Below are 18,037 nucleotides of genomic sequence, written 5' to 3' on the forward strand. Positions count from 1 at the left end.
AAACCAGAACTGCACAAGCCAGCTGATGAGAGAAATTAAGCACATCATCACATATCAGGGATTGATTTTGGATAGGGGAATATGATTTTTCTTTTGTGAAAGGTTTTGTTTCATCGTGGAATTGTAAATCAGGTTCATCATTAAACTGGGACATTAGCAGGAAAATGAGTAGCAGTCATCTGATATTGTAACTGGTACAAAGCTTATTGTATTGCTGAACTGACATGGAACTCAGTAATACGTATATAATGAAACTGACAGTATTCTTGGCTGTTAACATTTTGTAGTAGCACGTTCCTCAGCATAGCTCTGTTCCTGCACTGTAGACCTTTATGTTTGTCGGTGTCTGTCAGGGCTGAGGGAATGTTTACTTGTTTTCTGTTGCGCTCCACTGATATATGTGTCTCCACCAATGCAAGCTATGATGACTGAAATAAGATAAAGCAACTTTTATGCTGCTGCATCTATAATGTATTCTCTGGTCTCTTACTTTGGCAACACCACCTCCATTGCTGTACAGCTTTTCCTTTGTGAAAGGAAAACATACACATAATAACCAAGATTTATTTGCCAAAATCTCTTTCCTATGGTAAAGAACTCCATCCTCCCACCCATGTATGCAAATTTCTATTTTAATATGCTGGTTTTTGTTGGAGTCTTATAATATTGCACTCTTAACTGTAACAAACTGTTTGTGTATTGGTCAATGCCAAGTGAACGCAAAGCAGTTGCCATGTAAGGCAAGATCATATACTGTATATGTTACATGGCTTCTACAAGGCCACATCATACTGTATGTGTTACATGACTTCTAAGTAGGCTGACTCTGGATCAGTTATTTGTTAGCTAGACTATGTGCTGTGTTCAACCCTCACACTATACTACAACTGTGTGCCGATCAGTTATAAAGTTAAAGACAGTACTGCCCCATTCTGTTGTACAAATAAACGGATTGAACATCTCGGCTGGATTGTTTCCTTGTCATGCTGTCAAATATGTCTTGCGCAGCTCACCAGCAAAGATTAAGGCCGTTGCCAGCTGGAACTGTCTTAATAGAAAAACCCTCTAAGCTTTAAGGCATTGGTAATTTATTTAAAATAGCACTAGGTGTAGGTGATGCAGGTGTCCATGATATGCATATTTACTAGAGACAGCTGAGGGGATGTTGCCCCTCACAGACAACCAGCGTATAAATCAACAGATTTAACTTGATAGGCTAAAATAATGACTTTTGATCAATTCTTGGTTTCAAAGCTAAAAAACAAAACACAGTAAACCTTAAGAAATATCTGATATGGAGCACTGTCGGGACAACACACAATACTATGTAAATTATTTGACATATACTATAGGAACAATAGTTACAGTAGCAAGATTCAAACCTTTAGTCTGCATTATCTTCATTGATGGAAGAGTATAGTTATCAGATAACTATGACACATAGTCCTTCTTAGTTTGAGTGAAGCAGAAATTAACCTTCCCTGAATTAAACATCCAAAGTTATAGACATAGAGTTATGTTACAGTAACGTAGTGCAAAGTGTGCTCTCCCTTTTCAAAACAAGATTCAGTGTATTCACGACAAGTGTAGCAGAAAAAAACAGCACATGTAAGTGATGTTGTTCATTTAAACTATTTACATTATAATATTGTTTTCATGGACCATCTTCACAGGGACTGCATACGAATTCATTGGGAAAACATTTAAAAACTACTCACTATTTTATTGTGAAGTGGTGATGGCTACACATTTGCTATACTCTACATCCATGTTTTAACCCTTCTACTTGCTATACAGTATTTGTATCTAACAGGACGGGCACTTTGAGCATTAAAGGAAAAGGAGTGTAGTGCTATGAAATCCCATTGCTATTTCTTACTTCAAAATCAAAATGTCTCTATATATGGTTTCTCAATACCCTCAATATAATAGGGTTAAAGTGGAAAATAACTGAGATAAAATGGGAATGTAATTTTCAAATTTCAAACCTACAAATATTCCATATAAAGACATAAAGACGGAAAGTTGATATACGAAATATTAAATCCAATGAAAGAATACATAATGCACTACATTATATTCTTTCCCAATTATTTCTCAAGTTGTGGCAGAGAGGTAGGGGTGCAACAAACTCTTAAATGCATCTGTTTGCACCAGTCCAGTTTTGAAGTGCCTATACTACGGATTATGAGAGCAATGAAGTGGGCTCAATGGCTAGCAAAGATGAATATTACAGTAACTGTTGATTAAGGCCTGACTCGTTTAGCATTTCAGTTGTATGATCTGGCCATTAGCTGCTAGAAGATAAAACCAAGTCTGGCTCCTTGGCTCCCTCCTGCCCATTGTTACTGTGCCCACAGCTCCCGGTCAGCTCTGGGAAGAGGCTGGTCCGAGCAGAGTGACTCGGGGAGCCTGGAGTTGGACTCATGCCTGGCTTCTTGGGAGGGATTGGAGGAGGATGGGTCTTCTCTGAGCGAGGAGTGAGGGGGGAGCGAATGCCTGGTGATAGGGGCCCTGAAGAAGGCGACCTCCCCCCAGGAGGAGTTGCTGCTAGACTGCGGTAGTCTGTACCAAAAGGCGAGCTGCTGATTGGTGCCAGCTTGACTCCAGCTTGCTGGCTGGTGAAGCGGGACAGCACCTGAGTGACAGTATTGCGGGCCAGCTGCTTAGCTGTGCTGTGCTCTGGTGGGGGAGGAATGGAAGAGGTGGTGGGTGAGAGATCCCTGGGAGAAAGAGGGCCACCTTGCTGCTGCTCCAGTTCAGCCTGGCTCTGGAACTTGTGCCTGGCGGCTTGGAATCGCTGGTTGACTCCAGCCTGGTAGGAGGACTGATGGAAGCCTGGGCTGCCCAGACGCTTGGCAAGAACCGGGGAGGAAATGGGGGAAGAGGAGAGAGAAGAGGAGGCTGTGCTGGAGGGAGAGTGAGGGTGAGGGTGAGAATGAGGGTGAAGAGGGGAATGCAAAGGTGCTCCTCCTCCATTCTCTACCACTCCTCCATTTTCTGCTCCCCTCCCTTCCTGTGTCGCTTCTGTCTCCTTATGAGTGTGATGGCCATTGACCTTAGACTGTGAAGCGGATTTAGGAGTAACAGTTACCTTTCCATCTGGTTCGGTCTGAACAGAGGTGGACACCACCATCATCTTGGAAAGTGACTCTTTCACCTCTGTCACAGCCTCCTTTACCTCTTCTTTACATCCCTCAAGTTCAGCCAACCTCTTCTTCAGTTCCTCCACCTGTCGCTCTAGCTCCCTACTCCTCTCCTCCTCTTTGCTAATCCTGGCTTTCATCTGCTCTCGTTCTGTGTCAAACTCAGCCAGCTGCCTCTCAGACCTGGCCTCCAGCTGGGTTGCTCTGCCCTTCTCATTTTCAAGAACACCCTGGAGCTTCTTCAGGGCACTGGTCTCTTCTTGGAGCAAGGTGCTTAGTTGGGAGGCCTTCTGAGCCTCCTCTTGAGCCTGGCTGCTGGCTTTCTGGAGCTCCTGGGTCAGAGTTGACGAGAGATGCTGCTGCTGGGACAGTGAGTCCTCCACCTTGCTCACCAGCTGTGCCTGTTCTTTCTCTAACCTCCGCACAGTTGCACGCTCCACTTCCAACTAGAATGAGAGGGAGAGAAAAACAAGTTAAGGCAAGGGAGCTCTTCCAAATTTGACCACAAGGAGGCAAAAGAGAACTGCTTTGTTGCATTAAACCCAACACAGAATAGAAACAACTGAAAATATGTTTTTGGTATAAAACATTTGCATAATGTATTTTGCTCTATTCCCGTTATTAGCTGTATACAGTGTCTTTTTTTAAAATAAATGTTCATATGGACCTTATTTCGGTCTATTTTAGGCCTTCTGTAAAGATAATTTAAATCTTTAATCCTACATTTTTTCATTGCTTGTCATTGACATGACATTCGTAACACCGACTCTAGTGATGTTATTTTATTCAAACAGCTCATCTGAAATAAATTAAGTGGTATAAAATATCCATTTTTGCTTTATTAGACAGAAAGCTTACAAAAAAGGGGCCCACTTGGACAGCACAGAGCACTGGGTTTCAAAATGGCTGACATCCTTTGTTGGCAGTCAGTTCCTGTTTCTCTCGCAACATTCTTGGTCTTATCCACATTCAGTTCTGTCTGATAAACTTCACTTACATTAGCCCACCTTGAGTCAAACAGAATCGGGAGAGGGGATGAGGTACAGTATGTGTTGTTTCAGAGTTAGAAGAGACCAGTAGAGGGGCAGTTCTTAATGTTTCACCCTGTTTAAGAATTATTTGCTTGCAAGGCACGTTTATGGAAAGTTCAATTTGCTGTGAGGCCATCAGAGGGTGACTGGACTGCTTAAAAGCTTTGATGAGTAATAGAAGGAAATGGGAGGTGATGAAATACAATCTAGTGTATATGATTAGTGTACAAAAAAAACAACACCGGCAGGAAAGCCTGAGGAAGGCTGGGAGACACTCAGGAACCCCTTCTTACATAAGGCCCTTGTGCTAAGTGCTGATTGTGTGCTCACAGTGTGTGTGCGCGAACTGACCTTGCGCTAGACATGGACATCCATTATCTGAGGTTTCCTGAGGCCATAAAGCCCCATGGCTGCTGCACAACTAAACAATGGCCTCTTCCTCCTCTGTTTCCTATAGAACAGCCCTGTGCTTGTGCATACTTGTGCCTGTGTGTATCTGTGCTTTAACAGGCCAAGCCCTCTCCACCCTAGCTACACAGTGGAGCTTTTAAATCACAGCTAGCACTATGGAGAAGGACGCCGTGCAGGCAGGCAGAGGAGAGGGAAAGAGAAGGAGCAAAAGGAGGGAAGGGGAAGCAGGAAAATCTCTCCCAACAGATGTTCTCATCTGTCAGTAAGTGAGCACTTGCTGAGACTTCACTATCTTTACCTAACGTAAATCCATTTAAATATATGCACACGCAGTTCAACAGTACGTGTAAACTCAGTGTCATGTCAGTCACACCTGTTGCAGCAGTTTGCCTCTTTCTGTCTGCAGCATGGCGGTGAAATCATCACTCTGCGCAGAGTCCTGGGCACGCTGTCGTTTCTCCTCCTCCAGATCTGCTATCATCTATCAAGCATACAGCCAAATGAAACAATTATATGACATGACACGCAGACAGGTTTCTTGTTGCAGGATTTGACATCATTCTCAAACTGGCAAATTACATTTCTCTGATTTATGTTTCTTATAAGAGTTTTTCTTCCCCACACAGTATTGCTGCTGTGAAACTCATCCCCTGACTAATCAGCCTGCGTAGCAGAACCCCCTCTTCATCACAAGGTTTCATCAATTCTCTCAAGTTCACTCAGAGACAGTCTATCAGTACAGGGTTTATGACTCCCATAAATCTGCTGTGGTAAAGTTTCATATCACCCCTCTAAGCCCCGGGTGCGGCTTCTGTCTGTCTGTCTGTCTGCCTCACTCCCCCCAAGACAAGTCTACAGTGGCTGAAACATGAAGACAAATAGATACATGCTGCACATATTCACACACACAACAAGCCTATTGTACAAGTGTGAGATCCTTGTGTGACACTGGCTGAGAACTTGGTTGCAACATCCATCCCCACACACAAATCTGAAATGCAGACAGGAGAGCTAGAGAATTCACAGTGTGTGTGTATATGAGTGTGCACTGTCTCTTACCCTCCTGTGTCTGCTCTCAGCAGCAGCCAACTGTCCCATCATCCTGTCCTGCATCCTCTTGCAGTGAGCCATGACCAGTTTAAGCACAGCCAGAGGATTTGGGCCCACCGCCCGACCCTGCAGGTGTGTGTGAGGCTGGGTGACGGTATTTTGGCACTCCACGGCTTCGCTATCCCGCTGCAGCGCCAGGAATGGATCGCTAAGGTCATACTGGCCGTAGCGCTCCTGGATGAAAGCATCTCTGTGTTGAGCCTAATACACACACACAAACATAAAGAAAGTTAATTTTACCAAATGATGAACAAACACACACCACGGAAAGATATGGATAATGATACACACACGTGCAGCTCAGAAGTGGTAATAAGACTGCAAGCATCAGATGAAATCAAGCCCAGAGCTCTGTCTTCCCTCAAACAAACTTGTGGCTTAAAGGAAGACAATATCAAAACATGTCCATGTCAGTCCCAACTAAGCAGGAAAAAAAAGAGACCAGTGTGTTTATGTATGTCAGTAAATGGTTTTGATAGGATGAGTTCTCCTTTCCACACTGCAGCACAGGAAAGAATGTGTTAAGAAAATAACATGAGGCCCGACTGCCAGTGCCAAGAAGAACACAAAGTAACTCATCACAAACACACTGTATAAGCACAGACGCATACACACACACACTTTAGCAAATGATTCACAGGAGAAGATTGGCTAGTCTATAATAACTTTAGGTATTCATATCACCATCGAACATACACTCAGAAGTGTGAGTCTGTGAGTGGGCCAGAAATCTGTGGTGATGATGTTATTGTCAGTGTGAGAGAGGACAAGCAGATGGTCTTTCCCCTCAACCCAAACACAAAGAGGTGAAGCACGGCTGTCCAACCCCCACAAGGGGCAGATGTTAACTCCTCCCCAGGGATGCTGGGGTGAAGGACCGGGCCATGAAATCAGACACACGCACACACAGAGCTGTTTCTAATGAAGTGGTTAGATTATGTCTAAACTAAAACAAAATAATTTAATAAAAAGTCATGGCATACTTGTTTAAGGGTAAAAATTAGATCCTGAGGTATAAAACATTGCAGGAAACTAAACTAATTTCAGCTTGTTTGAGAGAAACAGGCCAGACTGACAAGAAATGAGGTGAAATATGATAGGACCTTGCTGATTTCACTCCTCATCACCCTGATATATCATCAGGAGGTCTCATTAGGTACATACAGTTGGTAGGTTTGAGTTCTGGAGGCATGCACGGTCAGCTGGCGGTGCTAGTGATGCAACCACATGCCACAGAGCTCACTCCACGTGCCTCCGGGACACCCGTCTCTGTCTCCCCATGCAGTCCTCATCAAACACCCCCAGTGCTCCAGCCCCCGCCATCCCCCTGCCCAAACATGCATGGCACCACATTCCTCTGCCGGTTCATCATCATTTCTCAGAAAATGCCGCTCTCTACTTCCGCCTCTCTGTCAGACAGACTCTTTTTCTCACACGCTCTCAGACTACTGCAGCACAATTACACACACACCCTGAGGGCATCTGTAAGGAGGCTGTATTTGAGGCTTTTTCTCTGGCTGGACAAAGAATGCGACCCTCAGTGAAGAGATTACAGGACTCGCACAAAGACACTGTCTCAATGCCTTCAGTCTCATGCATTGTCTCCATGTCTGACCCAGTAGGCTTCAATATGTGAGATGTGAGAGTGGGCACAAGTGTGTCTATGTAGTATATCTGTGTCTCTTTTCCTTTTCTATGTGAATAGAAAATATGTGTGTGTGTGTGTGTGTGTGTGTGTGTTAGCCATTGTGTGTATGTTTACTTGTGGCTCTGTGCATGTAAGTGCAGCGGTAAAGCTTTTTCATCTAGCTAGAGACAAAACTGCAGCTTCCTGAGTTAAATAACTGTTTAAAGAGGCCATTAAGGGCCGTGCTGAGATTGGATTGTGTATATGTGTGTGTGTGTGTGTGTGTGTGTGTGTGTGTGTGTGTGTGTGTGTGTGTGTGTGTGTGTGTGTGTGTGTGTGTGTGTAGTGGCCCTAGTCTAGGGTCTGGTCTCTCATGGTTTTCCCTGGATACTTCTGATCATAATGACAGAGTGTGATTTCCTTTATGAGAGAGCATAACAACCAAACCCTCTGTGCTAGAAAGCTCTCATTTCTGCCCAACTACTTATGACAAATGTCTCTACAACTAAGTTGTGCGTAGAAATATATTACATGCTATTAATTTACTTTTTGTCCACAGTTTCATAATCAATCATTTGTTTTTGAATTTGAATCAAGGATGTGAGAATTCCTCTACAATTTCATGCAGTTTTGTAGCTATTGAAATGAGTGCGCTACAGCTTGTTTAATCGTTGTCTTCTTCAAAAGCCTGTATCCTCTAATGCATTCCCACAGCTGTAACAAGGCGTGAAAGACAACCTGATGCTTTTCACCTGGAAGAATTCTCTGTTAGACAGCCTCAGGGCACAATCATGCTCTTGTGTGAGCTGAAAAGAGCCAGGGAGTCCTGTTTCCTTACTGAGCCTCTGTAATGACTGTCACACAATGAACTCAGCAGCTAGCATGGACAAAATTACAGCTATGAATGGTGTCGGGTACTTACCTCTTCTTATAAATGTACAGTTTGACCCTAACTCTAATTTCTAAATACTATTTTAAGTCTCAGAAAAATGAATATGGTGAAACTGGTGTGTGGATACGTATGCACATGTGAGTATCTGTTTTATATGTGTGAATTTATGAGCGTGCAGCTGGTGCATGTTTGCCGTAGTGTGCGTGCACCACGCTGCATAAGGTTCTTAGCATAACCGGCTGTCTCCAGGGTAACATCTCAAATCCAGAGGCTTTGCAGTGGGGCTTATGGGCAAAGTATGCATTCCTGGTGAATTAGTCTGTTCCTCAGAAGAACAGTTAGACATACATAGACAAAAGGACAGCAGGAATGGACCTGTCAGATATGAAAAGCCTCTTTCATGGAACTTAACCTTAAAGAGTCCAAGCATCTTCCTAAGAGGACAGAGGACAAAGCCTTGAGATGCACCAATATCTTTCGTAAACTGTCAAAATAAACTGGTGCATGAGGTTGTCTTTCTGTTTTATTCTGTTTTTTAAAACCCACAAAAGATTGTTTATTTTTCCAGTATTCTGATTACAAGCCTGCAGTGCAAGAAAAGTGCAGTGTCAACTAACTGTTTGAACAAAAGAAGGCAGTAGGTCAGATACAGACCTTCCAGTATTGGATCCTTTTCACATTTCTGTCTCTGGTTTCAGTGTTTTCCTAGGTGAAAAGTAAGACTTTAGTAGTGTGGTTTTCATCCCGGTGACTGGACAACTACTCTGTCCTACTGTATAGTGGAAAAGTAAATATAATCAGTGGGTCACTTGTCATCAGTGTTGAATGGGCCTTGGCAGGTGAGAGGTATCAATCTACTGGCAGTCACATCTGATTTAACAGAGCTGGCGAGACACAAAGGACTCTGACCAGCTTGGTTGGTGCTTGTCATCAGAGCGTTAAGAACAGATCACAGAACAGGTGAAATGGGGACGTGAGATGGTGTCCATGACGACACACAAAATAAAAGCTTGTAGTGCAATACCTGTCAATCTAGTCCTCGAAAGATTCAATCACACCTGATGTATGCTATGAAGTCTTTTTCTAAGGTGCCACTTGAGCAAATATCTGTCTTTATAATAAGGACTAATACACATACACAGCCCATCAGTATGGATGCCTTTGTTGTTGGGATAAGAAGAATAGAAAGAGTTTGGCGTGACAGTCTGGTGCTGGGGACTAATGACTAGCTAACTACAGTAGGTACTCTGGGGCAACATAATAATTAGCTAAACAACACTTAGACAGAATAAGAGTCTGCAGTATTGTCTTGGGAGAACCCATAGACTGTCTATGGGAAAACCCAAATTGCATATGTACCAACTCAAAGCTGCACGCAACAATTTTTTTGGCCACTTTTAGGGAAAGGAGCTGTACAACAAGCTCCAAGGCAGATGGCTTGATGTATTATCACCTGATAATGTTGTTATCACTAATATGTTAGCAAACACATACTTACACTTGCACTTCCAGTTTCGTACACAGAGATCGTACAGAATGTCTTCTGAAGTCAGTCATTATTGGAAATGAATAGCTGGTTAGTGTTTTGCATCATCTATGTCACTGCATGCTTTGTTTAAAGAGCAACAACTGAATTCAAATGTGTACATTTAACCATCTAGGAAGTTAATTTAAAACAAAAATTTGGAACGTGCAGACTGCACAGAACAACTTGTATGTGTAATGGACCCCAGATGCTATAGCTAAGATGCGAATTTGTACCAATGCAGCTGAAAAAAACTGTACATCTACCTCAGTCAGTTAAGGTTGTTTATTTTGTACACTGTATCGTTTGCCCAGATGATGCAGAGAGAAAAAAAAACACTAACTATTGCAGAAACCAGCATTAAAGCCCCTGCAGAGGGAGAGAGAAAGATGAGGTGCTTTTTGAAGTGTAAGCTAAGGTGTGTGCTTAGGGCTTAAGCCGTATCCTCCACACCTCCCACCCACACATTAACCACAGATGGCTCTGAGATAACTGGGAAGACGCCGAACAAAACCTCACTTAACTTTATGGGCAGTGCAATGAGACAACAAAGTAATGTTTAACTGCCTCAAATGTTATTATCAGTGGTTAGTGATGAAACATGGAAGCAGGTGCTCTTACCCTTTGGTCAGGCAAGGGTTTTGGTGAAGCATAACATATAATTAGGCAGAGCAAGGAACTGTTCTTGCATTTCTTAAAACAGGGTCAAAAATTAAACTGATGGGACAATTCACAGATACTGACACAAGCACAAACTGGAAAAGCAGTGATTTTTCTTATCTCAGACTGGCTGTTGTCTTGGTTTGGCTTGACCTCATTTCTCACTATTTCATTTGTAGCAGGCAAACAAGCTCGGGTTCAGTGCAAATAGAAGTAATGGGTGGAGTTCATCACCATTACAGATATGAATGGTAAGATACAGAAGTCTAAGGATAAGAGAGGCTGCCATAAAAAGGCTTCTTAAGGCAAACATTACTTGATCTCTGTCAGTCATATGGCCACGTCATTGCTGTGTTTGGGTGGTGGCCTGTGTGTAGGTGTGTGTTTCCGTTTGAATATATATGTAATATATACACACACACACACACACACACACACACATTTTTTTTTACCAATAAAAGCATGAAGGTAACATCAAACTACTTTGATGTCATCTGAGCATTTTCAGGTCAGGGAGCTTTACTCTCTCAGGCCTCAGGCTCAGGATGCTGATATGGAAGCACTTCACTGACACACAGATCAGTGTGCATTACGGGTTTTTTCTTTTTTTTTTTCTTGCTTTTACAGGTACCTTATGTGCAGTTTATGCTAAAATTAAATTAAAAAATTACATTTTCCCCTACCAGTCCTAACAACACGTCCAAATTGTGCAATGCTTCTTGTAAAGTAACAGAATATACAATCTTATCTGAACAGCACACTCTAGCCAGGCCCTATTGTTTATGGAGTCAGGAAAACACGTCAGGCTGCAAAAATAGACAAAGCATTTTAGGATTACAGGACATGACATCATATGAAAAACAAAACAGGCTCTGCTGAGCGTGACTGTAACATTTTAACCATACAAACCCGATGGCCTGATTTAAATAACACTTCACTTCACAAAGTCTTTGAAAATAAAAAGAACGCAGTCCCTTGGTGCAGACATGAGGCATATTTCGATGTAACAGAGTTTGTTTCAGCATTCAGTGTTGGTTTCCCACTGTGTTCACATGTTTACTTAGTGTTTCAAAAGCAATGTAGAGAACAATCAAGAAGGACTGACAGAGCTCCCTCAGTGAGTATTTAGGGGACAGGTACTCAAGGCTCTCAACCAACATTCCTTTGAGCCACCAAGAATTTGCTTGGTGCTGGGCTTATGCCAACCATGCCTGACAGAGAAAATAATAATAGAATTAGTTCCTGTGTCGATATAGACAATCATCAACTCAAAAGATATGCCACTCCTGTTGGAATGCCAGACCAGTTTCTGGTGTCATGTTCTCAGGAATGTTCCCTCTAGTAAAACTGCTTATCTGTGTCCTTAGTGATGAGAGCTAGAAACAGTACAATCAAGAATCTGTAGAGACAAGTCCCATAGGTGATGTCATCTCACAGTTGCTAAGCAGGTAAACACTGAAAGAGTTCAAAATTTTCAGGGGTTTCAGGTGAATGACGCGTTCAAAAGCGCCTGAGTACGGTTGTCCCGAGCAGTGTACAGGAATTACAAGTACTCGCTGCTGAAAGGACAAAATATTTAAAGTAGGAAAAGAGTGGGAAGGATCTGAGAGCCTCTTTGCCTTTCTCAACCAGCTGAGCTCGGTTAATGCGCCATGTTAGCTGACAACACCAAGACGAGAGCTCTAGTTAAAGAAGAACACTGTGCTTGAGGCACATCAAGATCCTGGGGAACACTACAGAGGGAAGATGAAAAACAGCTAAAACAGAGAAAGGCAGGCTGTACAAACAGACTTCCTGGGTCCCAAATTATTGCATAGACACAGAGCTCAATATTGGACATATTAGCCTGCCATCAACCCCTGACACTCCCCTGTGCCCTCTCATGGACCAGTCAGATATAATGGTGTACAGGCCCCCAGTGGGAACAAGGGAAGTCAGTGATTTGAGCCTACCACTCTGTACATCCTCTCCACAATAAACAGTGCAGCCTCAAACTGGCCCACCAAAGACCACCAGAGTGTGTGTTCGTGGGTGAGTGGGCAGACAAGACATAGGTCATGGTCAAACATGAAAGACCTCCCGTAACGTGGCTGTGTGTGAGGAAGAGAGAGGGAAGAAAGGAAGGAGAGGAAAACAAGCAGTATAGCAAGAGATATGGAAAGAGGATCACGTATAAACAATAAGGCAACTGTACTTTTGTCCCAAGGGAATGACTCTGAATGTGTGTGTGTGTGTGTGTGTGTGTGTGTGTGTGTGTGTGTGTGTGTGTGTGTGTGTGTGTGTGTGTGTGTGTGTGTGTGTGTGTTTGTGTTGAGTTTCGGGTCAAACCCTGCGTGCGTCAGATCTGGACAACTGCCATTCAAGATGCATCTGAGGTGTTGTGTTAAGAACAGTTACCCCTAAGGCCCTGACACTGAAATCATCTCATGATTACAGCACAGCTTGCTAGGTAAACTTCACTATGGTGGCTTATTTATTTGAAAAAGACAGTCATGGTTGCTACATGTCCTCATCACAACCTCAAGCACTATTTCAGACAATGAGTCAAGCATTCAGGGCCTGAGCAGTTTCATCCAAGAATGGACACTGACGGCATGCTGTGGTCATGAGTATGAAAAGTTACCAGGGTCATGGAGAGATCCAATCAGAGCCACACACTGCAAAGCATTGTAGCTATAGAAAGCTACGCTATCTCTTTACAACTGTGTAAGAAATCTGAGATGTGATAAGCTTGTTGTCGAGTCATGTCTGAGGTGCTGTTCAACACATGCATTTGAGTGATTCAGCCCAATACATAAAAATGGTTGTGTAAAATTTGTTTCTGTTTAGCCGCAAAGGGAGTCAGTGGTCGTTTAGACAACTGGTAAAAAAAAGAACATGAAAAACACTAACTTCAACTGTGGCCAAAGACTGGTCTGATCTGCAAAAACGTACGTGGGTAAAAAAGGTCTGGGAAACCAGAAGGGGCTCATGTGCCATTGTCTTTATTAGCTCTGTTTCCTCACTTTCCTGTTTACACATCCCCTCCCTGTTAGCTGACATTCTTTATGGGGATGTAATACTGGAACAGGTTAATTCTAGTGTCTAAGGATCTCTTCAGTAAAGCCAGGACAAAAAGTGTGTTTTATTTACTCAGTTGCTGCGATGGCTATAATTTTATTAATTTACACTTTGAATTACTGTATATACGTACACTCCTTAAGTCCATCAGGGGGTTTGTGTGTGTAGTTCGTAGTGTCCAACTCACCCTGAGTGTATGTATGACCACATCCTGGGCCTCCAGCTCTCCCTCCAAGACACTGAGGAGAGTCAGCAGCTCTGCTCTGCTCAGAGCCTCCACATTCATTTTCTCCTCCTGAACAGAGGGAATGGGAAATTGTAAGAGAAACAGATATTGTTACTGGTACAGATTAAAATGATACCATGCCTGACTTCTTCAAAACTGATTTTATCTTTAAAAAAACAAAACAAATGAGCACAAAATGTAATAAGAATGATTTATCAATAAAAGCTTCAGGGTATTGCAAATTGATTTATTTGCAAAATAACACTTAGTGGTGGCTTGTCTGAGCGTATTTGTCAGTGAGTGGCACACAGCTGATATAGGATGGGACTTGGGGTCCCATCTGTGGCCTCACTGGGTTGTGCTCAGGGTTATAAACAGGAAGTCATTAGCATATCTGCATGTTAAGTTGCTGAGGGACTGAGGACAGTTGTCTGCTCTATTCAGCACTAACTGCAGAGGTTCAGTAGAATCTGAAGGCTGTTAGGTGAATGTGATTGTTTGAAACATATTATTTGGCACACACTTTAAGGTATCAGCCACCCCACCCTCCATCCTCTGACTCATCAGCCACAGCCAGTCTAGTCATAGGGACCAGACATAACACGATTCACACAGCTGACATCAGTCTTGAAAGTAAGAAAAAAAAAGACGAAACACAGTTGACTTCATCTTCTGAAGCAGGGGTAAGGTCACATTCAGATTCTTGCCAGTGCCTTATAATAGCGTGACTGCTTCTCAGAGTGTTAATCATGTGTTTGATAAGTTCTGTGCAAGCTGTGAAATCAGATGACAGAAACTGTAGTGATCACTGTGTCTCTTACCCCTCACACACCATGAATAAACAAACAAATTGCAAAGCTCACTGCAGGATGCCTCCAGAGTTTAAAGTCTGCAGAATGCATACTTGCTGTATAATTTATATGAGGCACAGATGTTTGTCAAATTAATGCAAAAATCCAACATAAGAAGTTGTAGTGAGGTTCACCACAGGATACCAGAATAGCTTCATTGCTCCTTGGCATAGATTCTTCACGTCTCTGAAACTCTACTAGGGTGATTTCTTTCAATAGATATTCCCGCAGTTGGTGCTGTGATTGTGGTCTATCGTCTGGGTCCCATATCTATACGTTTTCAGCTGACTTGTGATCTGCAGACTGTGAAGGCCACGGCTTGATGATTCTTCCTCGTTTTCATACTCATCAGACCGTTCAGTGAATCTGCAATTGTTAAGTTACTCCACTCAAGTTTTTCCTTTAATCTGTGACCCGTCTGCATTAAAAGTGAAAGCAGATGTCCTCATCTTCACCTTAAACAAAACCTCTCCTCTCCTCCGCACTGAAAGTGAAGGTTGAATCTCAAAGTGTGCTGTTTACTTTCTTGCTGCAGCGTCCCAGAACATTCTACGTCTCTCCAAAAATTCCTTGGTGCATTCTGTGGCTAACCGCACATGCACAGCAAAGCAACAAAGTGTGAATCAGTAGTTATTTACAGGCCACTAGCTTGACATATATTGCAAAGGTGGTTTCCAGTCCTGGCCAACCACACACATACACACATACTTTGATATTATAGTTAGTGTAGTTTAAATATTAGTGTGTATTTGAGCTATTGGCTGTCAGTGTAGGTCAAACTCACTATGTGTCATCTGATATCTGTAAATCAGCTCCATGGAAAATCATTCCAACATTCCAGGGATGCCCACACCATGGGAATCGTCACTCAAGAGCAAATCCCTGAATCCCACTCTGTATCCCGCATGGTTTCAAGTGGCAGTGTTGCAGTTTGGCTGTTGCTAGATGAACTAATGACAGGCCAATATAAACGTTTTAATGGTCTTGTCATGAGATGTTACATTCATGCATGATGATCAAGCAAGATTTACAAGTCAATATAGCAGCATATTTACAGCTAATTTGTCAGTGCTGGTCTGTGGTGAGGGTCAAAAAACGCCAGTGTCACCCTGTTCCTCTGTGAATGTGTGCATTCAGACAGTTCATTGTGTTCTGATCCTGTCTTTTTACAGTCATAGCAAACACAGTAGCAAACAAAGTGTGCATGAAACTTTTCTCATTCTGGCCGAGAAACCAGACCTGTGTTCAACCTGCACGACAGACTGCTCAGTGTGTGTCAGAGCAATAAATAATCGCATCGGTTGCTCAGGAACAGCAGAGGATCCACCTGCCGTCCTGGGCCTTTGTCTGACACAAGGGGCCCGTCATTATTTTCCGTGCTGGCAACATCAGTTCAAGTACTAAGTGTCGCAGAAAAAAAAAAATCACTAAAACATTAAGTTCGTTGTCATTTGTATAGATTGCCTGGAGTGATAATGGCGAAATCGATACAGCATCAATATTACTAAAGTACTCACACCCATTAGCCTGAAAACGAACTCAACACAAGACACTCTTACCTATTTATCTAAAGACTGGCAGTATTATTCAGCATAAAGTCCTATCTAGTAAAGTTTTAACCAGAAATGGCAAAGCCCCTTGTAGTACGAGCAAATGTCAGATGAAGCAGAAACCTGACTGTGGACTGCATTTTGATTTCTAACTTAAAAAAGCCCCACCAAACTGGAGAATGAATCTCTGGAAACCTACTAGCAAACATAGCCACAACCGTGTTCCGTGAAAACATACCTTCATGCGCTCTGTTCCGGCCACATTAATTGTTCTGCCAATCCAAAAATGAGGCTCCACAGCAGCATGAATCAAAGCTGAGCGGTGTCACAGGCACTCCTGCTCTGAGGCGAGTGCTAACAACAGACGATGATCAATGACGAGGCTACCAGCCAATCAGAGGGGCGTAGTGCACCAATCTGACCAACAGCTGGCGGGTATGTCGCTAGGGGGCGGGGATAAGGGCGTTCCCGAGTCTGTGGGATAAACCTCTTTGTTTCAGACGCGCACTAGTATGTTCCAGCGTGAAATTTGGAAGTGTTTGTCGATTTGTCCTAATCGCAGAATAAAGGTATAGGTTTACTAGTTATATATACTAGATAGGCAGTTTTAGTAATGATAGTTCTACGAGTACGAGTGCGCTCAAGGTGTGAATTTTGTAAAGAAGAAAAAAGTTTTTAAAAAATAAAAAAAAATTAAATTGCAAATTTTGCTTCTGCACAGACAATCTTTACACTTACTTAGAAAGCTGGTAGAACCGGTTATTTCCAGGTAAAAGTGACGCTCGTGGGGAAGAGGGCTTGGGTCGTCTGGTGTTTTACACGGTGTTTTAGTTCCCCTTAATGGCAAAATGACAGCATCACAACACCCTTCTCTGATCCGTGTCTCTGAGACTCAGTGTACCAGATCACGTCTGGATGTAAGCATGCTGAATGCATGTCAAAAGTGCATTACGAAATTTCCACACGTTCCCGTTTAGTGTACTCTCTTCGCCTTTTGCAGCCCTGTATTAAGGTCAGTCCAATCAGTCTAAATTCGTTGACAACGCTGGCTCTTAAAGTGAAGTCGAATTAATGATGCATGTAATATATGCATTCATAGATTAAATATGCTGTATGGTCTTCTCAAATTGCTTTCTCGCATTTGTGTCTCAACAATGTTTACACACCTTCCACAGAAATACTGGAGATTATGATTCAAAACAGTGAAGTAGGGGTGTTGGTTTTGTCATTTAATACTGTAATTTAATAGTGTCATCGGGATCGATGGTGGGATTCATCCCTTTGACAATATCCCAGCATTCAAAAGGCCGGTTATTCAGTGAAGTAGAAAGGGTTGGTTGTGAATAGTCTAATCCGTACCTCTCCTTCTTTTGTTTTTCTGCGACTTCAGCGTCTTCATTGACCTGGCCTGAACCAGGTCTCAACAGAAACCTGATAGATGTGATGTTTTTATGAAAGAACTGGCTCCAAATTGTGCACAGTCATTGTTGAAAAACTAAAATTTCCACAGTGTTCTCAAGCTCTCAGGTGAGCTCTGCTGTCCTACCGCTAGTGATGGTCCTCTGACACCCGAGGCTCCGACACATGCGCGGTAGCTCATGAAGCAGCTGTGTCGAACCAGTATGCCGAGGTGGGGTTTGGTCACGTGAGTTTTGAGGTTCGAAGAACTTGAGTGACGTTCGAAGCAGGTGAGTTTAATTGTTTTTCTACAGTTTTTGGACTCAATCGGTTTCTCTTTTACAAACTATTTCCCCAGCCTTAAAAAAGAAAACGTTCAGACGGCACAGATGAGGCTGGGGTGTGTGTATTTATACGTAATGAATCTATATGTCTTATCTATATCTAATGTTATTTAGGATTATATACCTATATACCTATCTATATAACTCTTTATCTATATCTGTCTAATTTATATATTTTATATCTATTGCTCTATATACACCGATTC

At 42.7% G+C, this 18,037-nt stretch overlaps 1 protein-coding gene across 1 annotated transcript; it reads right to left on the reverse strand.

Moving 5' to 3' along the window:
• Window positions 1-91: 91 nt before the first annotated feature.
• Window positions 92-16,441, reverse strand: cttnbp2nlb (CTTNBP2 N-terminal like b). Its single transcript, XM_041051088.1, has 5 exons — window positions 16,328-16,441; window positions 13,650-13,757; window positions 5,648-5,899; window positions 4,962-5,069; window positions 92-3,592 (listed from the first exon to the last, which is right to left on the reverse strand). Exons 1-5 carry the CDS (start codon window positions 16,331-16,333, stop codon window positions 2,291-2,293), a joined length of 1,776 nt encoding a protein of 591 aa, XP_040907022.1. The 5' UTR covers window positions 16,334-16,441; the 3' UTR covers window positions 92-2,290.
• Window positions 16,442-18,037: the final 1,596 nt, after the last annotated feature.

Source organism: Toxotes jaculatrix, chromosome 2, assembly GCF_017976425.1.
Source record: "Toxotes jaculatrix isolate fToxJac2 chromosome 2, fToxJac2.pri, whole genome shotgun sequence".
NCBI lineage: Eukaryota > Metazoa > Chordata > Actinopteri > Toxotidae > Toxotes > Toxotes jaculatrix.

What these genes read in the sequence shown, in the direction of transcription:
- cttnbp2nlb (XM_041051088.1), bottom strand. An exon ending in TGGTCATACATACACTCAGG is followed by an intron (nt 5,900 to 13,649) that starts GTGAGTTGGACA and finishes TGTGTGTATTAG; the next exon opens with GCTCAACACAGAGATGCTTT. An exon ending in GAGGCAAACTGCTGCAACAG is followed by an intron (nt 3,593 to 4,961) that starts GTGTGACTGACA and finishes CTCTCATTCTAG; the next exon opens with TTGGAAGTGGAGCGTGCAAC.